Consider the following 23,372-nt stretch of genomic DNA (forward strand, 5'->3'; position numbering starts at 1 on the left):
TTCAACTACAATGTAATACTTATACATCAAATAAAAGTAGACATCTCCACAGTTCTTGCAACATACAATATATCAGTGTTTGTTAACGAGAATATAAGCTCAAAATCAATGGTCGTTCTTTATGAACTGGATAATAGTGAGAGCTCAGATTCAAGTGATACTCTTTTTATCATCTAGAAGAGCAGCTTTGCTTAACCACACCAATGGTTTCAGACTTCCCCTAATAATAGGACATGAGAAACAAAGAATTATACCAAAGCACATGTTCAGTTCAAAAAAATGCTAAAGTACAATGAGACAGAATGGCTGTCTAGTACTTATCTTTGGAAAGCCAAATTCCAAGTATGTACTGTCAATGGAAACACTAACTATAAAAAAATTTTCCTACCTTGCATATCACTCTGTTCCTTCCTCAGGAAAGAAAGGGGGATAATTATTATATTTTTTTCACTAAATTTTATGTTTTAGAATCAGTCTGTAAACTGTGCTTGTATAAGGAGTGCACATTTCACAAAATACCACTATGGGCATTTTCATTTCTGTATACAGAAGTACCAAGTTAACTTTTTCAATAGTAACCTGTAATTAAATAGCCATTTAACAAGATGGCTGTAGCTAAAATATACAGGACTTTCTTTTAGTCACTACATTGACATGACGGTTTTGAAAGGTCTATTTATAAAAGACTGATAGAAAAGAGAGAGAGAGAGGGGGGGGGGGGGGGGGAGTTCCAATGAAGAGTAGTGTGCTTCACCATGGGTTTGTTTGGTTGACACAGGGTTGTGACAGAGATGCTCAGCAAACTCCAGTGGCAGAAGTTATAAGAGAATCATTTTGCATGATGGAGAAGGGTATTATTGAAATTTTGAGGGAGTCCTCTTGAGGAAGAGTTGGACAACATGTTTCTTCCTTCCACATACATCTTATGAAATGACCACAATGAGAAGATTTGAAAAATTAAAGCTATATAGAGGCTTACCCACAATCATTCTTCCTGCACACCATTTGCAAGTGGAACAGAGAACAGGTGATCAGTTAGTGGTACCAGGAGTACCTTCTGTCACACACCATTAGGTGGCTTGCAGAGTATGATATAGATGTAGATGAAAAGAGCAGACATCAAATAGAAACAAGTCACTTATATGATAATGAGGAATACTAGGTGAAATATAAACTAATGATACAAGGGAGTGCAACCATTACATGTAAAGGAAATATTGATCATTGAATAAATAAGGTGTTAGGGATTTCAGCCCAGTTTTTTAACTTGTATTCATCAAAGGATAAAGGAGACCACCCTTTGTGAGTGGCTTACTTTACTCATAACATTGTTAATTAAACATATGGTCTTACATTCAGCCACCACCCACAATTACATAGTTATTTGCTGCTCAACCACAACCATAAATTCAGATGGATATGTTAGAGTTACTATTGGTAACTCTTTTTGTGCTTTTAAGCACATGATGGCACCTTACTTAAGCATAATGCATTTTGCTCAATATTAATTTGCTATACTATCTCTTTTACACATTGACTATAACAGTGTAATAGGGATAAACACATTCTTTGTCCTAAAATTATTCCAAGGATGTGGCCAGCAGAACATATTACTACCTAAGTAATTCCATCATACATAGTCGTTTAATAGTTTCATTATAAAAAAAGTTTTCCCTTTCTGCACACTGATCATCCTATGACAGATAAAGGTACAGAATACCTTATTTGCCTTCCTCAAGATAATATGCTTATTTATATTTACAGATTGTATTCCAATCATAATGTGTAAAATGAGATGAAAACATAATTGATTATAGAAATATGCACTAACAGTAATCAATTATAGGGTTCCTAAGCACTGGCGACTCAGTTCTTCCTGGGAACAATGGATTTAAGGATCAGGTGATGGCTCTCAGGTGGGTCCAGCAGAATATTGCTTCTTTTGGAGGTGACCCAGATAATGTAGCACTCAGTGGCTATAGTGCTGGCTCCACCAGTGTATATCTGCACATGCTGTCTCCGATGTCTAAAGGTGTGTACCAACTGTCATAATACACATTTTGTAAGCTTGTGACTTGTTAAGTACAAATAGTGAAATTAATGAAATATTTTAGAAAATAGAGCATAAGTACTGCTAAACAGAAATGTGAAGCTGGAAACGAAAGTTGAATTTTAACTATTAAAAAATCCAGGAAATTAATGTAGTAGCAATAATAATATGCCAGAGGTGCTTTTTATATTTTATTTACCTCTACCAGTTTTGAACAATAGCTTTCTCAAGTGCTAATTAAAACATAAGAAAAGCAGTTGTTGCAAACTTTTATCATGATGGTATGCGTTTTATTCAATATTTTGAGGCTGCAGAACAGCTTTTTTTTTTTTTTTTTTTTGCCACTTCTTCCTCTCAGAGTAATATTTGCAGCCTACATTCTTTGTTATTTGTTGGATATATTCCAATCCCTGTCTTCACCTACAGTTTTTACCTCTACTGCTCCCTTTAGTACCAAGGAAGTTATTCTCTGGTGTCTTAAAACATGTCCTATCATCCTGTTCCTTCTTGTTGTCAGTTTTGACATATGAGTCATTCTGTGCCAACTCTGCGGAGAACAGCTACACAGGAAATATTATGAAATAGTCATGGATGTTGACGTATAAGGGGCATTCAAAAAGCATAAAGCTGGAGCCTGGAATGTGCAAACCAGTGACAGGAGGGTAATACTGTAGTGCGTGTAACGAGGTGTGGTTCTGACCAGAGTATGGAAGTTCACAGCCTGTGACTAGAGGGCATGCATGCACATCACGTGACAACACAGAGCTAGCAGAAGCATGCATCAATATCCAACACCGCCAGTCGTATTGCTAACAGTGACATGGAAGCCTCAAAATAAGAGCAGAGAGGTGTTGTTCATTTTCTAACAGTGGAAGGAGTAGGAGGAACAGACATTGATCGATGGTCACAAGTGTATGGCAAACACTGCATGTCCCTTGCAAGGGTCAAGGCATAGCACAAGCACTTCAGGGAAGGACAGGTGTTGTTAGTCAATGATGCATGGTCGTGGAACTCCAGCAGAAATCAAATGCGAGGTTCTTGGCCGTATTCCATACAGTCTGGACCCGGCTCCCTGTGATTACGCCATTTATGGTCCCCCTAAAAGGCTCTGAGCAGCAAACATTTCACCTCGGTCGACTAAGTCCAGCTGTACATGTGGAACTGCTTCACACTGAAGCCCTGGGAATTTTATGAGACAGCCATTCACCACCTTGTGTCACAGTGGGACAAGTGACTCAACAGCCAGGGTCAATACTTTTAACATATAGGTACTATTTTCTGTAATTATACCTCCAGATCATTTCTTTTTGAATGACCCTTATAGTTCCTGAATTCACACTCTACAACAAACAAATGAATGTAGTACCAATATTCCTGTATATCAGTAGACACTTGTATGTAATTAATGTAACTGGAAATGCAAAATGGAGTATTTTTACACTATTGGGCACAACCTTGAGGTTTTGTGTGCCCAAACTACCATAAACAAATACTGATTTCAGTGCAAGTAGCACAACTATTTTAGAACTTCATGATGTGTAAAATAGTTCACTCATCTGATTCGTAAGAAGCAATTTGAAAAAATCCCAAGGCATAGAAGAAGCTGAGGAAGGAATTTATTAAGAATGTTTGGGGAGCTGACTCTGGGTGAGTGGGCAGCTGCATTTACCAGTCTGTGTCTTTGCATATCAATTTTCATTTCACCTTAGTGTTGTGCTGGTGAATATCTTCTCTTACATGAAATTCTGTTATATTCATTTGCCCATTTCTGTGTCATTAGCATTTCTCCTACACCATCTCTTCCACAATGGACTCCTGCTCCATTGTCTGAGCCAGTTCAGAAAAGTGTTCCTTTCCCTCTTTCCCTGGCTAAAACCATTCCCACATCCTGTTTCTTAAGTGCTGCCTAAGCCATAGAATTCAACCCAATGGTCTAAGCATAAAAATTCCTTTCTCTAGGCCCCCACCCCTCCTAACACAATGACCTTCACCACTTCAGTTTTTTGCCAGTCCCTAGCCCTCACAAAGCTGGTACTGAAGAAACACCTCTCTACGCCACACGATCCCAGTACTGTATCTGCTGCTTCCTCAAGATACTGCTACTGAGCAATTTGTGCTACATACATCATATCTCTGAAATTCAATCCCTTGCTCTCTAACACCTGAAGGAAAATTACAGACACCACTTCCCTAAGTTATTAAACTTCCTGACATCCTATTGCTACCTCAGGGCTCCCTATCCTGTCCACAGTGTTCATCCTCATCAACACTTCACAACACCCAGACTGAGTCTAGCTGATCTTTTCAACTTGCCACATCCCCCAAAGCTCCCTACCAATCCTACACCAAATCCAGAGCCATAATATTCCCATAACATTGTTGTGAAACTTTCCACCAAAACCCTTAGCTTCATAGAAGTTTCAGTCCTATCCAAAGGCCTCACCTTTAACACTGTAGTAAAATTTAACCATCTTGGACTTGTCAAAGACCTACTCTCCTTCTACAATCTCAACAATGGAAACACTTTTTTCTACCAATTCCTCCAACTAAAGCCAAACTAATCCCAACACTGAGCCCTGTGACTCCCAGTTCATACCATCATCCAACCATGATCCTCCTCCCTCCTACCTAAATGCCTCCTTGTCACCTTAAAGGAATTTCTTACCTCCAACTTGGCCTCACCATCCTTCCCCAGGTCTCTTCCTAGAACATTAACCTTTCAGCAGAAGGAAGGAAAACCATACACAGCCTCAAAACAAATGGTGACCTAATCATTCTATCTGCAGACACAGGTTCTACCTCTGTTGTTAGGAGTTACAGTGACTACTCGTTGGGAGGCCTCTGCCACTTATCCAACTCCTCTACCTATAAACTTTGTCAGAGTGATCCCATCTGAGAAGTCCAACATAAACTCCAATCTCTGCTTAAAGTCTTAGGCCCTTCCCAGAACCTTTTCCCTGAATCAATTGCATTCCCCACCCCTTTGACACCCCACACACCTACCTCCTATGTGCTACACAAAATTCACAAACCCAACAATCCTGGTTGCCCCATTGTAGCTGGATATTGTGCCCCCACTGAAAGAATTTTTGCCCTCATTGATCAACACCCACTGTATGGAAAAATACATAAAATAAGGGAGAGACAACCACTTACCTACAGAGAACTGGTGCGTGGCGCAGAAACACATAATAAAAAAAATTAACATTAGCTTTTGAGTGAGACTCATTGCTGCTGTGAGCATGGTTGTTTGGGTGTGTGTGAGTATGCAAATGTATGAACTCCTACTAAATAAATAAAAACAAATACTAGAAAATAAGCAAGAGTGCAGAAGGTAATGTTAATTGTTTTCTGTTACATGTTTCTGTGTGTCATGCACTAATGCTCTTTGTGTAAGCGGCTGCCTTTCCCTTACTTTACGTAAAAAATTAGCAGAAACATGAATAACATTGAGCTTAAGTTTGTAGTCGCTTTAATTATATTCTAAATTGTTCATGCACTTACACTTATTTACTTTGCATTTCTGCAAATAATAATTTTGTGTTGAGAAATAAGTCATGTGTTCAGAATGGAATTTTCACTCTGCAGCAGAGCATGCAGTGATATGAAACTTTGTGGCACTTTAAAATTGTATGTCAGACTGAAACTTGAACTTGGGACTTTGCTGTTTCTGGGCAAGTGCTCTACTGACTGAGCTCCCCGAGCATGACTCATGACACGTCCTCACAGCTTTATGTCCAACAGTACCTCATCCCCTACATTCCAATTTTTGCAGAAGTTTTCCTGCAAAACTTGCAAGCCTAGCACTTGTGGAAGAAAGTATATTGCAGAGACGTGGCTTAACCACAGCCAGGAAGTTTCTTATCAGTGTACATTTCACTGCAGAGGAAAATTTCACTGTGGAAACATCCTTCAGGCGGTGGCTATGCCATGTATCCACAATATCCTTTCTTCCAGGAGTTCTATTCCTGCAGTTTTCACACGAGAGTTTCTGTGAAGTTTGGAAGTTAGAAGATGAAATACTTTGAGAAGTGAAGCCATTAGGATGGGTTGTGAGTCATGCCAGGATAGCTCAGTTGGTAGAGCACTAGCCCACAAATGGCAAAGATCTCAAGTTTGAATCCCAGTCTGACACACAGGTTTAATCTGTCAGGAAGTTCCAAATCATTATATCCTACTGACAACAAATTGTCTCAGGTTATTCACAGTTTTAATCACCTGTCAAATTAATACCAAAATGTTATCCAAAGTCCAAAATGTGGTAAAAATAGGAGAAGAGGAGCATATTTGCAACAAGAGATAATATTTCAAAATTCAGCCACTGTCTCCTAGTTTTGATAATTTGCAAGGAAGTACTCTTTTTCTAGATTATCTCTTGTTTCAAATATTATTTTAAAATACTGAAACACTATTTATTGTACATAATTATGACCAAAGTCATTATTTTGTAGGCTTATTTCATAAAGGAATTGCAATGAGTGCAGGCTTTCAATCAAGTGCTGTAAAGGAACCATTGCAGCAAGCAAAGAAGCAAGCTAGAATTCTAAACTGCCCTGACACCACATCAGAGAAGATTGTTGAATGTTTGAAAGGAAAGGATGCCCTAGAAATTGCAGAAACACAGCCACAGTTTTTTGTAAGTATTTTGTTGTTACTAAGAATATAAAAGAGCTAAAGCAAAAGCTGGTAATGGAACTTTCTTGAAGGAATACAGATAATTCAGGGGGTAAAGGTATAACACCAAATAGGGAAAGCACAGAATTGGGAGGGGAAGATAAAATGTAGGATGAGGGGAAACTATGGAGAAGAGGGTGTGAGGGTAGGACGAGTGAAATTATAACCAAGGAGCAGGGGTGGAGCTGTGTGTAGGGTAGGGGTTAGCAAACATTGAGGTCAGGAGGGCTACAGGAACAAATGATGTGTAGCAAGGACAACTCCTTGTAGGTAAGAAATCCATGACAAGTTGAAGCATTAAGTCACTCCACAAGGTGCGCTCGTATGGTAGGACACCACCTGTGAGAGGTAGGAACTGAGTGGTTTGAATCTCAGTCAACATTGTTTTACTTTACACATAAAATTAGCACTTGTACCTTCTTTGGTGTGGGAAGAATTGGAGAGTGATAAAAAAAAGATAGGGAAAGGGGTATGGGGTGGCTCAGAGAGGACTCAGCTCTATAGATCAAAATGGATTTGAGTCACACATAATGTGTATAGAAGAAAAAATACTGTCTACAACACTGTTATTTGAAGAACTTTAAAGCACTAAAACTCAGCTGCTGGAATATTTTGAATAACAGTAATTTTCGGTAAAATAACATCACCAGAAACTGAGTAATGTTAATACTCGTTTCCAATCTTGCTAGACTAGTCTCAAGCATTTTCAGTGGCATCATTAAAAATATTCATACTGTGTGAAATTCACTAAATATATGACAGCAGATTGTATCTCAGGCATGAAAATAACTTCAGAATGGAGGGAACCTAACATGAAGTGCAACAAGTGTTAATACAGGGCCATGTTTTTAACCTACATAAATTGTTTCTAACCTACATAATTATCTTTCAGTAACTTTAAAGAGGGTGTTAAAAACTGCAATCTTTGCTGATAAAGGGCAGGAAGGATAGATAACATTCCTCCATAATTTCTAAACTCATTGAGGAAGTGGTAACAAAATGCTATTCATGTTGGTGTGCAGAATGTCTGAGATTGGTGATATATCATGAGACTTTCAGAAAAACATCATCCACAGGGTTCCAAAGATTGCAAGAAATGATAAGTGTGAAAATTATCACACAATTGGCTTTAACAGCTCATGCAGCGAAGTTGCCAATTAGAATATGCTATATGATGATTAGTTTGGCTTTAGACAAGGGAAAGATGCCAGATAGGTAGTTCTAACATTGCAGTTGATAATGGAGGCTAGACTGAGGTAAAATAAAGTCATGTTCATTGGATTTTCAATAATATAAAAGGATGCAAGTTGTTCAAAATTATGAGAAAAATAAGGGTAAGCTATTGAGAAATTGGGGGAGGGGGATATACTGTATGAACATGGCATACCAAGTACAAAAAGGTCAGATTAAAAAGGGTATAAGACAGGGATGTAGTCATTTGCCCCTACTGTTCAATCTATACATGGAAGGACCAATGACAGAAATAAAACAAAGGTTATATGTGTTCTGAGGCTCTCCCATGTATATGCTGTTTGAAGGGTTCTCGTGTGTCCAGCCAGGTATGATAGTCAAATGCCCATGATATTAGGCAAACAACCATTCCACCATCATCAGGTGATGGTGATGCAATTATCTGTCTGCCCTCTGCTGCTAGTGGGTCAATGTGTGATTCTGTGTTCCGACAGTGCGCAGCGTGTTCAGTTTTGGGGGAAGCAGAGGCTGCCGTAGGTGGTAGGAAGGGGGGCACAGTATCTCTTCGGCAGCCGTGGCAGAATGATCTCGTGTCTGCTTGCATCATTATTCCTTGATAGAACTTATTTTTGGGTCCAGGCCTTGCTGAGTTGGTACCCAGTGTCTCTGTTGACAAGGTTGTCTGTTATGCGAATTTACATGGCCTCTTTGAAAATGCAGTCCCAATAGTTATTTGTGGAGCCAATGCATTTGTCTTGTAATAATTTGCTGTATGTTCAGTGATTATGCAACATTCTGCTAGGGCAGATTGGCTTGGTTGGCATAGGCACGTATAGTGATGGTGTTCTTTGCATTGATCTACCAACATACAAAATGTTTGGCCAATATAGGATTTGCCACAGCCACATGGAATTTTGTATACATCCACTTTCTTGAGACTGAAATCATGTTTCACTGTTTCTAGTAAGGTACACGTCTTAGCCGGTAGTTGGAAGACTGTGTTGATCTTGGGTTGCCTTGTTACTCTCGCTATTTTGGATGATACGCTGCCTGCAAAAGGTAGTAATGCCAGCCCTTTATTTCTCTTTTTGCCATTTGTTCTTCGTCTTGGTCCCTACTGTGCTTCTGTTATTGGAAGGCCCTTTGGATTTGGTGGTTGCCTTATCCATCCTTGCTGAGCATAGTCTTCAAGTGTTTGAGTTTCATTGATAGGTTTTGTTCATCTGTGATCATATCTGCTCTGTGTACCAAGGTGTTAAGAACTCCATTTAGCTAAGCTGGATGGTGGCTACTGGAAGCATGTAGGTACAGGTCAGTGTGTGAGGACTAGCAGTACATCTCACCTGCACTGCAACAGGACATCAAGAAAGGGTAGTTGTCCATCTTTCTCGATTTACATAGTGAACTGTATATTATTATAGATGGAATTTAGATGTTGTAGCAATATTTGTAGTTGGTCCATTCTATGTAGCCAGATTACAAATGTGTCATCCATATATTGGAAGAAACATACAGGTTTCAGTTCAGCAATTTACAGGGCTACTTCTCTGCAACTCTCCATGAATAGGTTGGCTACCACTGGAGAGTGAGGGCTCCCCATGTCCACTCCATCAGTCTGCTTGTAGCACCTGCCATTGAAGACAAAATGGGTCAATGTTAACACACGCCTGAAAAGTTGTGTCAGTTCTGCCACAAATTTCTCACTGTTTAAGTTGATTGAATCTGCCAGAGGGACTCACGTAAATAGTGATACTACATCAAAGCTGAAAATGATGTTGAATTCTTGTAAAGTTAGCTCCTTTAGGTGGCCAATGAAGTCCATCGAATTCCGGATGTGGTGTGCACATTTTCCCACAAAGGATCATAGCAGGCCTGCCAGATGCTGTGCCAGAGAGTATGTCAGAGACCCTATGTTGCTAACTACCCGTAGCATCCCATCTTTGTGTGTCTTTAGAAGGCTAAATATCCTCTGTGCTACTGCCAAGTGTTGGTGAGGTCTCATGATGTCCTTATCCTTGAGTGCGCCATTTTTCATCAAGTTGGAGATGCTTTGATGTATCTTCTTAGTAGAGTCTGTTTTAAGCTTCTGATATACTGAACCATCTACTAATTGCGGCAACTTCTGTTCATAGTTGCGTCCCTCAAGAATGATGGTAGCGCTCCTTTGTTGGCTGGGAGAATGACTACCCCTGTATTTTCTCTGAGGTTATGTAGTGCTGTTCTTTCCACTCTGGAGATATTGCTTCTGGCTGGTGTTGCTGTTGAAGGAACCTGGCACATTTTTCTCCTAAGTTCTTCAGCCTTTTTGTCTGGTAGCCATCAGACTGCCTGTTCTACTGAAGATATTTCAGTGAATGGGAGAGTTTGCAGGTGTTGGCGCAAAGTTGGGCCCCTTTTCAGGCACAGCTATAGCTGTGTCGTCAAGTGGTTTCCCCTTGAAGATTGGTCTCTGTTTCTTCTTGTGGTTTGCCAGGTAGCTGAGCAAACTTAGTGATCTGCTTCTCCATGGATATCGAGTGCGTCCAGTGTGCTTGGGCCCAGGTGACACCACCCACCCACTCCCAGGTGTATTCTTGAACCACAAAGGATTATCATAGGTGAAGGTGCAGCAGGTCCTTCGTGTTCTTGTCAAGTTTCTGTTGGGTGTAGCAATTCTGTTCCCTGACCAGGGCCAGGCTGGCTCTACACTTGATACGATTCATAACAGTTGTGCATATGTGACACAAGACTTTGGTGAAGGTAGGTATGGTGTGTTTGTCCCTTCACCTTAACAAGAAGGCAAGAATACTTAGCAGACATCCTTTCTGGTTTTGAAGCTTATCCAGTTTCTTCACCAGATGGTACATATTCTCCCATTAGAGGTTGGTAATATGTGCTCAGAGGCTTTCCCATTGTATGTGCTGTTTGAAGGGTTCTTAGGTGTCCAGCTGGATATGATCGTTGAATGTCCATGATATTTTGGAAAATAACCATTCTGCCCATCATCAGGTGGTGCTAATGCAATGATCTGTCCACTCTCTGCAGGTAGTATTTATCTCTCACAGGTCTAGGTGCGATTCCCTATGCTGATGGTGTGCGGCTTGTTCAGTGGTGGGAGAAGTGGAGGCTGCAGTAGGTGGCTGCGATAGCCAATCTCCCCCAGCAGAACATTGAATAAACACTGGACACACAGTGAATTATGACAAGACAAAAATACTGGCCCTACAAAGAACTGCTGGGTCTCCATCTTCAAAGAGGCCATAGATACTTGCATAACAGACAACCTCGTCAACTCAGTAAGCTCTAGCAAGGAGCAACAGTCAACAGTGCAAGTGGACATGAGATCATTCTGCCATAGCACATGGAATAGCACCTTGACCTGCGAGAGATAAATACTAGTGGCAGAGAGCAGACACATCATTGCATCAGCACCACATGATGATGGCAGAATGGTTATTTGCTGAAATATCAGGGCATTCAATGACTGTATCCAGCTGGACACCAGAGAACCCATCAAACAACAAAATTAAGATTCATTATATGGATAAAAATTCAAGGTGAAAGGACATCAATGCTAAGATTTGTTGAAGACAATGCTGTCCTGAGTGAAAGTAAAGAAGAATTAAAGCATATACTGAATTGAACGCACAGCCTAATGAGTACAGAATATGGATTGAGAGTAAATTGAGAAATGTTGAAAGTAGTGAGAAGTAGCAGAAATGAGAACAATGAGAAACTTAACATTACAGTTGGTGATCATGAGTAGGATGAAGTTAAGGAGCTCTGTTACCTAGGCAGCAAAATAATCCATGATGGATGGAGCAAGAAGGATATGAGAAAGCAGACTAACATGGGCACATGGGTAAAAAGGGCAGAGGAAGAGGAGGAGATTAATGTTTAACGTCCCATTGAAAATGAGGTCATTAGAGACAGAGCACAAGTGCTCTGTCTCTAGGAATTAGGGAAGGATGGGGAGGGAAATTGTCCGTACCCTTTCAAAGGAACCATCTGCCATTTGCTTGAAGCACTTTAGGGAAATCATGGAAAACCTAAATTAGGGTGATCAAATGAGGTTGTGAACTGTCATCCTCCCTAATGCAAATCCAGTGTGCTATCTACTGCGCCACCCTGCTTGGTGCAAAAAGAGCATTCCTGGCCAAGAAAAGTCTGCTAGTATCAAACATAGGCCTTCATTTGAGGAAGAAATTTTTGAGAATGTTCATTTGGAGTACAGCATCATATGGATTGTATGGTAGTGAAACATGAATTGTGGAAAAACTGGAATGGAAGAGAAATGAAGTATTTGAGATGTGGGGCTACAGATGAGTATTGAAAATTATGTGGATTGATTAGGTAAATAATGAAGAGGTTCTCCACAGAACTGGTGAGGAAAGGAATATATGGAAAACACTGACAATAAGAAGGGGCAGGATGATGAGACATGTGTAAGACATTGGGCAATAACTTCCATGTTACTGTAGGGAGCTGTAGAGGGTAAAAACTGTAGAGGAAGAAAGAGATTAGAATACATCCAGCAAATAACTGAACACATAGGTTGCAAGTGCTAGTCTGAGATGAAAAGATTGGCACAGGAGAGGAATTCATGGTGCATCAAACTAATTAGAGGACTGATGACCCAAAAAAGTCCTCATTAGTCAATCTTCCTATAAATTATCTGAATATCTAGATTCAGGGATTGAAAACATCAGCTAGTTACTAATAGCAGATTAAAAGAAGATGTGTAGTAGAATTCAGGAGGCAGCAGACATCTTCAAAGTAGCAGATTTCTTATTAATTTACGCAATTATATTTGGATACCATAAGTGGGGACAACATTAAGCGGTATAGTTATACTTAGCACACCTATTTTCACTATTGACCTTGTAGAATATTAAGTATGTACAGTGTCCTTATGTTATGTTAATGTATTCCTTAACTTGTTCCACATCCATGAAGGTTCTCCTTCTTGAGGGAATCTACAGAACTTGATGAATGAATGAGTGAAAAAATGAATGTCTGTTCAAATGAAGCTTGTGTGTAGTAGGGCTTCCAGTATACTGACTGCAGCATACAAGTGATGATAAGCACAAATGACGGTTATGTTTGTACATAAGTAGACAAGACATGACCCATCATCACCATTAATATTATCTTTTGATACATGTAAAGGCATCCCTGTTGATGTGAGTTGTTTTTGTAATGACAGCACACAAGTACTCTTTGAATAACAGGTACACTGTGTCAACAGTGGCAGTAAGTCTCTTGTTAATTTCCTTACATCACTTATACTATGCTCTTACTTGCATATTCAGTATGCAGTTATCACATCAGATTGCTTGGAGATAACACACACTAAGTATCACACACACATTTATTAATCACTGATACATAACAAATGAACATGGCAGAACAAGTTGTGCGCCAAAAGTGCAGACTAGAGAAAGCCGTCCAAAGAACAAAAGTCACAAAGGTAGGGCACTCTGTACCAGACATGCCACAAGTACTTTTCAAGTTATGAGTTTTCTTCCTGGAGCATGGCTGTTTTCATGACTGAGTGCACTTCTTGTATATTTTAGTTACAATATGATAAAACACATACAGAAACTTTGAATAGGGATGAGTGTAGGATATCAGATGCATGATCCGTGTGTAGAAGAACCTGAAATGTCTTCAAAACCTGTGAATGGGGATAATGATGCCTGAAGAACCTGCGAACTGTGGTGGTGACTTTATTGAAGATGACATACACAAGACATCCAGATGAGAACAGAGCACAGCACTTACTAAACACTCAGAGAGAGAGAGAGAGAGAGAGATAGAGAGAGAGAGAGAGAGAGAGAGAGAGAGAGAGAGAGAGAGAGAGAGAGAGAGAGAGAGTCCATAAAGTCGCTCTTGTTGGTCAGTAATATTGTTGTTATGGGCAAGAGCCACCACACTTATCTGCCATGCACCTTGCACAGTATCAATGTTTTAATTGTGCCACTAATGATGACCTCAAAGCTTGGCACTGGTTTTGCAAAACTGTAAATGACTATTAATATTACACAGTTTAAGTTGCTATTATTGAATAACAAATGAGCAACATTCAGTGTGGTGTAGATTAGTTTCTGCATGTTCTATGGATCATATTTGCAACACATTAATAGTTTTCGTAACAAGATACAGTTTCTCTGTGAAAACATGACTACTTGCTCACCTCTACATAACTGCATTCATTTTCTTTTTTTTAAATTTTGATCTGTGACAATACCTCACATGTGTAAACCATTCAAATATAAACTATCTGTTAAGAAAATCATCTTTGGAGTAAAAGGAACTGTCAAGCAGAAATGATTTCAATCAGTTTCTAAAACTTCCATTGTCTTACAGAACTTTAATTAATGAAGTTGGTCAAATATTTTTATGGCTGCATACTTCTCTCCTTTGTACAGTTGTCAGGTTAAGTTGTGGATAGTGGAGAACATGCTTGTTAATAGAGCTACATCTATTTCAGCTGCTATTGATTTCAATTCATGCCTGATTCTTCACAACAAACTTCATAAGGCAGTTATGGGATTCTGGATATGGATAGTAATAGACATAATAAACTGTTCCCTAGTTTTCTACATACACATATATTTTACCATAAAGATGGATACACACGAACACTGCTTGAAGTACAAAGGCAAATTGAATTAAACATGGCGGCTTGTCAGAGGAGTTAATGGTCCAAAGATTGTAATTTGTGCGGTCGATGTGACCTATCAACGCCACACAGCCCCCCCCCCCCCCTCCCGCAGTACGGAGTACGGCCTATGAGTCCTGAGTGGAGGTCGTGGGGTCATGTGGGTGTAAGTGTCGGCGTGAGTGGTGTGAGGCAGCAGGCATACAACTAGAAGCTCCATAGCGGTATGGGAGAGGAGGCAGCATGTGAGCATGCCTTCCCCATGCATACTGAGCCATCTAAATAAATTAAAGCTCGAACACATGATGGGTTGCACTCTTGCGAGAGGGACAAGCTATGCACTATCTTGACGTTGAGTTCCTCGGTGAGGATCGGGTCTTTGCTGTTAGTGAGCAATACAAGCACATGGTTGTCTAACACCATAATCAACATGACGTCGACACAGTCAGGTGGTACGTTGCAGCGCAAAATGAAGGATGGTGTGTCTGCATCTCAAGTACCTGAAAGTCTTCAAAACCTGTGAATGGGGATGATGATGACATGCCTGAACAACCCGCGAACTGTGGTGGTGACTCGTTGGATGGAGAAAACCCAACCCAAGCATAGGTTGAACAGACTCATTAGCGGGTTTGTTAAAAGAACATGTGCTCTGGCAGTCCGACTAGGACGGCAGAGGGGTGTCAGAGTCTATGAAGGTAGGCTTGAGTCTGTGTAGAGAAACGGTTTGCAGGTGATCTTTTATCATAATGTTGAATGTCGTCTCACCCCTCTGGAGTACTTCGAAGGGGCCGAGGTAAAGGGGTTGTGAGGGTTGTTTGACAGAGTCATCCCTGAGCATGACGTGTGAGCAAGTGCTGAGTGCGGTCAGCATGTAAGTGTCAGCTAGGGAATGACTGACAGGTGGGTGTATCTGGGTGTTTCTAAAGTGTGCACGCATCCTTCCAATAAAGTCTGGGAAGGAGGGGGAATCCCTGGGATCTTGGGGGAGAATTAGTTCCCCAGGTAAAACCGGGTTTTTGCTGAAAACGAATTCATCATCCTATGTAAATCTGGTTTAAATGTAGAACGTAGGCCCAACAACACCCAAGGAAGTGCCTCAGACCAGAGAAAGTCGTGGCACCTGAGTGTAGTTTTAAGGGTGCGGTGCCATTGTTCCTCCAACCCATTGCTTTGCGGGTAGTAGGCTGTCATATGGATCTTTTTAACACCACAAAGATTACAGAGAATCATAAAGAGTACAGATTCAAACTGTCAACCATGGTCGGTTGTGATGATGGATGGGCAGCCGAACCAAGTGATCCAAGAAGAAATGAATCCTTTGGCCACAGTTTCTGCTGTGATGTTGGGTTAGGGGACGGCTTCCACACAACGAGACATTCTATCTATTGTGGACAGGATATACCTGTGGCCCTCCGATGGAGGCAGGGTACTGATAAGTTCAACATGTACATGATGGAAATGTCCCTTAGGGATGTCAAACTTGCTGAGTGGTGGAGAGGTGTGACGTCCTATTTTGTTTTGTGGACAGGAAATGCAGCTGCGTGCCCATGTTTGGCAGTCCCATTTCACATCTTTCCACACAAAATGCTTGGTGATGAGCTGAATGGTGGGTCAGATGCTGGGGTGGGTGAGATTAAGCAAGTTATCGAAAACCTGTCGGCACAGCGTAGGCGAGAGCAAAGGCCGCAGAATGCCTGTGGAAGAGTCGCACCACACTTTGTCCAAAATGCCAGGGAACTCAGCCTTGGTAAACATGAGCAAAGACTGCAGGTCCATGAGCAGACCCTGAGTGTCCTCGTCCGAAGCCTGTAGAGCGGTGAGGTCAGATAAATCAACGATACTTGAAACGGGATTGATTTGCGAGAGGAAATCAGCAGAGATGTTCTCCATGCCTTTGATGTGGTGTACGTCTGTAGTAAATTGAGAGACCAGGTCAAATCCTCTGGTGGGTTGCAGAAGGCATCCACCAACAGTTTGTAATTAGTAATAATGAAGAAAGGATGGCCCTCGATGTCAGTGCAGAAATGTTTGATGGACTCGTACACCGCCAGAAGCTCTCTATCAAAAGCGGAATATTTCTTCTATCAAAAGCAGAATATTTCTTCTGTGCTGTAGACAGTTTTTTGGAGAAGAAATGAAGTGGTGAAACTGTGTCATCTTTGCTCTGTAATAATACTGCCCCGACCACGAAGTCGCTGGCATCTGTAGTGATGAACAAATTGGCAGACTGTCTGTTGTTAACTTTGCCTCGGGTAACAAGCGAGGCCGAGAGAGGTGCTGGCATCGTGCAAGGGATAGTGATGGCCACTGAGTTGCTTGGCTGGCATGCGGGAGAGGGGTAATGTTTATCAACAAGCGGGGTGACTGACTGCGTAGCGGGCACGGTCGTGCTGCGCGAGCGACTGTTATTAGAGACACTGTTTTAAACACGAGTCACTATGCGTAGTGGGCGCTTGGGCGGTGCTGAGGTCACGGAACATGAATTGTCACATTCAATGTTTTTGAACTAACCTGATGAGTGTTTGAACTGATACTTGGTGATGAAGTTCAATCCGGCGCAGGAACTGTAGATTGCAGTTTCAACAGCGAGGTGCGAGCTGCAGTGAGCTTGTTGTAAGTGTGAGCAATGCGTTGTTTCAGCTCACCGTTCTCCCAGCGGAGGTGCACCACTGAGTCATATTCCAAAAGTAGGTTAGTGACACAGGTCACAATCCTGCCCGCGAGGGCGGAATACTCGTGAACTAAATCCCATGTTGCGGTAGAAACGGAACGAGGAGAATGGGTGCCAGAGCACGGTATCTGAGTGTTAGATGGGTAGTGTAACACTGAACACTGGACTATGTTTGGAAAGAGCTTGTAATGGGACAAAAAATCCATACCGAGAATTGGTTTGTCAATGTCGGTGATGTAAAAGGTCCACGGGAAATGCAGAGAAGGGGATAGGTGGACCATCACTTTCACAGAACTGACAGTTTGTAACATTGATGCATTGACAGCTTGTAGGAGAAACTTTGTCAGTGAAAAGTCAGTAGGAGCCAATGATCAAGATCTGATAGACATGTCAGCACCAGTGTCAATTAGGTAGACAAACTGCAATGAAATGTCTGTCACATATAAACGACTGCTTGGTGGAGGGGACAAGTGGACAGAGTGCAATGTTAGGGAATGCCTCTGAAGTTCCCCACAGGACTTGGCGTCACTTAGTTCCTGCGGTCGGTGTTTGGGTGTTGGCAAGGTAACCTGCACTTCTTTGCCTCAGCTCCAAAAATCTCATGGTACCAACAGTACGGATGAGCCAGATGTGGCAGTGGCGGTGACTATGATAGCGGGGGAGGCTTGTCCACATTGATGTGTACTGGGACATAAACTGGGACATATGGAGTGTCAGCAATTCTTGAGTGCTTGGAAAGAGGAGAGAGCAAATGAGTACTGCCTGGTGGCATAGAAGGCATAGGAGCGGAACGGGTCTGCCTGCAGACAGCCGGTAAATAGGAGGACTAGTCTCACACAGCGATGGTGGGTGAGCTGGTGTTTCTGGTGCAGGAGCACATACAACTGATCTGCGACGTGTAGACGAGAACCGATAGACTAGAAAGAGTGCGGCAGTAGGTATATCTGTAGGTCAGTAGGTAACTTGGCAGACCATACTGCCCACAGGGTGACGTCTGGCATCGTGTGTTCACTCACGAGTAACCTGAGGCAGCGCCAAAGTTGTGACAGAGTGCGGTCCCCCAGATGCTCCTTGTATAGAATCTTGATTATCAATTCCTGTGGTGAGCAAGCAAGTTGGTCCAATATCATTTTCTTGGTGAACTCGTACTTCAGTGGCAGTGGAGGCGAAAGTAGATCACAAATTAAATCTGAGTGGTTGTGAAGGTGTGTGACCAAACATATGAACTTGGAGTTGTCATCAGTCACTTGATGCAGCTCAAAGAGGTGCTCCACCAATGTGAACCATGAAACTAGATTGTCCTCTTATAGGGGAAGTAGCTTGGGTAGGCAGCCTGGAGGTGGAGACGAAGGTGGCTTCAGCGTGTCTTGGAAGGCCTGCGGTCCCACTGCACAAGAGTCCATGCTGGAATCCAGCATCACCGGAGTGAAAATGTTACTAGCACAAACGTTCAGAACAACAGCTGGTTGTAATATCTCTGAAGATGCCCGAAAACACGATGCGGCAGGCACGGCCAGTACCGTGGAAGCAAATTGGTGAGCAGTGCATAATGAGAGCCCGTAAAGTGGACCGGAAATTGCAGGAATAGCACTGATATTGTCCAACTCAGAAATGACGTGGAAGGCCAGCAAAGCAGATGCAGACAGTACTGCAGAAGGAGCAAGTGGTTGTATGGTTGGAATCGAGGCCCCCCGTGGGTGAGGGGTTGGCCTGAAGCTTAAAGTGGCAACAAAGAGAGTTTTCCATGCACACTGGCCATGCGCCCTTCGTGGTAGGACGATAAAACACTGGTGAAACCTGTTGGCAGTCCCACTGTCATAGTACAACATTGCTAGGTGAAGAGGCTATGTAGAGTGCACTCGTATCCTCATGGTCGCGAACTGGGCTGCTGATCTGGCGGTTTGTTATGGCGAACTGTATGCATAAAAATGTCTGTTACTGATTTGTGAGGAAGGTGAGGTGGTGTAGCTTGGTAATAGTTGACTGCATGTGTGTTTTGCACAAATGATGGCGTTGCACATGGCACTACTGTAACTGATGTCGTGGCACATGGAGGATTAAAGCATGTGTGCAAATTTCGGTCCCTTTGAACTTCGTACGAGCAGTCGATTGTCACACTATTTAGTAGATCATCCACTTCACTTTTCACTTGTTGTTGTGCATAATCCAGTGAAACAAAACCTGAGTCCATTGTTTGAGCTACCAGCGTAACACTTGGTCATTGTGGAGTTGCTAAAGTAAAGGTTATCCTCATCAAAGATTGTGGATCGTTGTCTCTTAGCTGTAAAATAACCAATGGCGGAGGGTTGTGTTGGCCTGGTTGTAAGAGCTGGACCTCAAAATCTTCGTAAAGAATGTTTGGTGATGTAGCCATGGCGTCATATGTGAAACCTGTTGATTCTATATGACTGGCACGAAAGTCGCGGAAGATGGAGAACTTTTTGTCCGTGGTCACCAATACGGGATACTGGATATGGATAATAATATACGTAACAAACGGTTCCTAAGTTTTCTATATACACATATATTTTACTATCAAGACTGATACACATGAACACTGCATGAAGTACAAAGATAGACTGAATTAAACATGGCAGCTCGCCAGAGCAGTTAGTGTTCCAAAGATCGTAATTTGTGTGGTCAATGTGACACAGTAAATACGTTGTGATACTATTGTTATTGTATTTATAGCAGATTACGACTATAAAAATTAAGCACTTACCACAAACTTATAATATTCGCAACTTAACAGTCATAAGGCCTTAAATATTACTGTAAAGAGCTTTTACTGTATTGTTTGGCACCTTTACAGGAATTTGGTTGGGATCCTATGATTATTTTTGGTGTTGTTATTGAGCAAGATTTTGGAGATGGAGCTGAGAGATTCATAACAGCAGATCCAACAGAGCAGCTACTGTCAGGGAACTTTGCTCAAGTTCCATTGATAGCTGGAACAACAAAAGATGAATTCACTTGGAAAGGTCTGGGTAAGTACTCTGTTTTCTATATTAACCAATACTTTTTAAAATAGCCAGCAAATTGAAATATCAGTATGAGGAGAAAAGAGTCACAATCTACATTTCTCATAGGAAGTCAAAAAATACTTACAATCAATAAGTAAGATGAGATATAATTTAAAAATAAAAACCACACAGCCAGCAGTAGCTATTTTAGTAATTGTACACACAGTTCTTTATATTAAAACAATTTTTGTTCATAATTTTCTCCATTTATGAGAAACATAATCTAATAAGAGACTTAAAAATGTGTCCTTTTGGCCTAGGGAGGCAACCCCTACAGAATATAGGGAAGTTGCAAAGATTCAAGTAAGCAACACCATCACCTAACTTACCCTGTCAAGGGGTCTGAACATTCTTATAGAAAACATTGTAATATGTACTGCAAGTTTCATACCCGGCCTCAGATAAAGAACAGATATCATGACCAATGAACAAGCAACAAAATCTATGTGAAAAATGAATAAAACAAGTGATAGAAATACTAATTCTGCAACATACAATATTCAGAGTTTAGGAACAAAAGAACATGATCACAACAAGTTTCTTAAAGAGCACAAAGTAAATACTAACAGTTTAAAATGGATAGATTAACAGTTATATGAAAATGGATAGATTCCTATCCCCCACATATTGACAGATATGTCTAACAGTCTTTTTAATGTGCCTGTCTGCCACACAGCGTCACCTATATGTAGTGAGCAACAGTCTATCCATTTCATATTGTTGTGTTCCATCCCAGATTTTAAAAAGTGAATACTGTAATAACAACAGAGGCATAGAAAAGAGTAAATGATATTAAAGATTCAGAACGCTAAGGTAACATTTTTCACGTATTCACCCAAACCATACCATCATATGTCCAGCAGTTATAGTGTGATTTAGCACTCCAAATCATTGCTTTCAGTCATCCACCATCTAGTGAAATTGTCATTTACACCTCCTCAAGCATCACTTACCACTGACTACAGAAACTTGTGGTTTATGAGGAGCTACTCAATCATTGTACCTCATTCTTTTTTACTCCCTCTGCACAGTCATTGTGCTAGCTGGACTGCTAGTAGCTTAATTCCATCCACTGATTTCATCTGATTTTTTTTACAACCAGTCTCTACAATGTTCAGTAGTTCCTGTTCATCACCACATGAGGTCAGGTAGTTCTTGATTTTGCTGTGGTTGTTCCTTTGTCATTTTCACTTCATAGTATCATCATGAACAGCTGACTTGGCCAGCTTTAGAAGGATTGAAATGTCCCCTGGAGTGGTGCATGGTGCTTACAATGTTTTTTTAAATTTTTTTTTTTTTGTAATTTCCATTTTTGGCGATACAGAAGTTAGTACTTTAATATACTTTGCATATTGTCATACATTGTTATTTTATGGGATAGTATTCTGGAGTAAATCTTCACTTAGGCAAAAGGTATTCATTGCACAAAAAAGTAGCTAGAATTGTGTGTGAGGTTCACACATGTACAGCTTATTGGCATCTGGAATATCAACCACAAGTTCACAGTACATTTATTCACTTATGACACTTGTTATTAACATTCCAAGTGATATAAGAATTACATATATGTTCACAGAAACAACAGTGGAAGGAAACATGATTTGCTTTACTCTTTAATCATTCTAACTTTGGCACAGAAAGTGGTGAGACAAAGTTGAGGCAATAAGCAGCTAGCTGGCACAGACAACATTGATATTGTTGTCACGTTTGCCTGCTTTATTTACTCATTGATTGTCCTTAGTGTCAACATACTGTGTTGCTACACTGGCTGAAAAATGGGGGGGGGGGGGGGGGGGGGGGTGGAAGTTCAGCTCTGACTAATGTAATTTAAATGATGTAGCTAACAGGTGCACATTTGCATTTCACAGTTCTTTACTTTCATTGTTCTCAAACCCCTCCCCCACTCCCCAATAATACACATCTATATAGCCAGTCCACTATTGGTTAACTTTGATAAGCCTCATTAATATGTTGCAAGCAAACATCAACATACTGCTATGATAGTTTACCGTTGAATATCTATGAGCAGTAAGAACCTAGCCACACAGTTCACAATTCTTGCAGAATACTGTGGTATGTATTGAACAGACACTGTCATTGCTTTAACACACAGCCTATTTGTCTTCCACTTATTCCACCATTAAGTTGATGCATTGTCGTTGACCTAACCAGCACGGGTTTCTCGTCTGAAAATCAGCCATGGACTGACTGTCTCAAGACCAAAAATTGGACCTTGTATATCATCACAATAAGAGGCACTGAAACTATACATTGTTCGATATTTAAGTTACAGAAATTACAAGTGAAACATACTTCATTCAATTAAGTGCATATACAGAAAAATTCCGTCTTTTTAACAGGTTGTTCCACTACAAGGGTTAGGCTGTATTATTTGTTTAAATCATGAAATTAACAGATGTAGTTAAGCAAACAATACTTTTGACAAAACTGCTAATTACTTTTGAACAGAGCCAAATAAATACTTAAAGAATACCAGTGTTTTGTCTTCCAAATGTTTATAATTAGTACAGAATTTAAATTTGTTTATAAGTCAAAATTAGAATTTAAGTTATGAAACAAATACTGATTTCACCCTATAACAAAAGATAGTAACTGAGAGCAGTCAAAATAAATTATGAAATCAATTACATGCATAAAACTAAGCACAACATTAGGTATGGTGGTATATTCTTTAAGATTGAGGGCCAAGCTTTCTCTTTTATGAAAATGCAGATTATTCTCATGTATGTTAATGGCAATTAGCCAAAAATGTAGAAAATGAATTTATGGAGGCATATGGCAAAACAAGAGGGGAAGAAAAAAGATCCCAGCTTGCTTTGTCACATCACCCCCTCATTGGATTGACCAGACAAATATTGCTAATAGCTAACTGGGCAATTCAGTAACCACAAGTGGGGCCAGAAATTGTGTTTAACAACTTACATACAAGAAAATTTTACATATGAAATCTTATCAAAACTACAGTACATATGTTTTTTAAATTCCTACTTATATGAAATGACCATATGAAAAACCTCATGCAAAATATTTACATAGCGTGTTTTGTGCAATTGCTCAAAATTATCCACAAGTTATACTTTTACTAAAAATTAAACATCT

General features: G+C 40.7%; 1 protein-coding gene across 1 annotated transcript in view; it reads left to right on the top strand.

Annotated features, from left to right (window-relative positions):
- LOC126335115 (esterase E4-like) overlaps positions 1-23,372 on the top strand; it is a 91,964-nt gene that overhangs the window by 25,900 nt on the left and 42,692 nt on the right. The window contains exons 4-6 of the mRNA XM_049998069.1: positions 1,847-2,032; positions 6,502-6,686; positions 20,042-20,216. Of these exons, the coding sequence (XP_049854026.1) occupies positions 1,847-2,032; positions 6,502-6,686; positions 20,042-20,216 (546 nt within the window). The remainder of the gene's footprint in view (positions 1-1,846; positions 2,033-6,501; positions 6,687-20,041; positions 20,217-23,372) is intronic.

The sequence above is a fragment of the Schistocerca gregaria genome, chromosome 2, assembly GCF_023897955.1.
Source record: "Schistocerca gregaria isolate iqSchGreg1 chromosome 2, iqSchGreg1.2, whole genome shotgun sequence".
In the NCBI taxonomy this organism is placed as follows: Eukaryota; Metazoa; Arthropoda; class Insecta; order Orthoptera; family Acrididae; genus Schistocerca; species Schistocerca gregaria.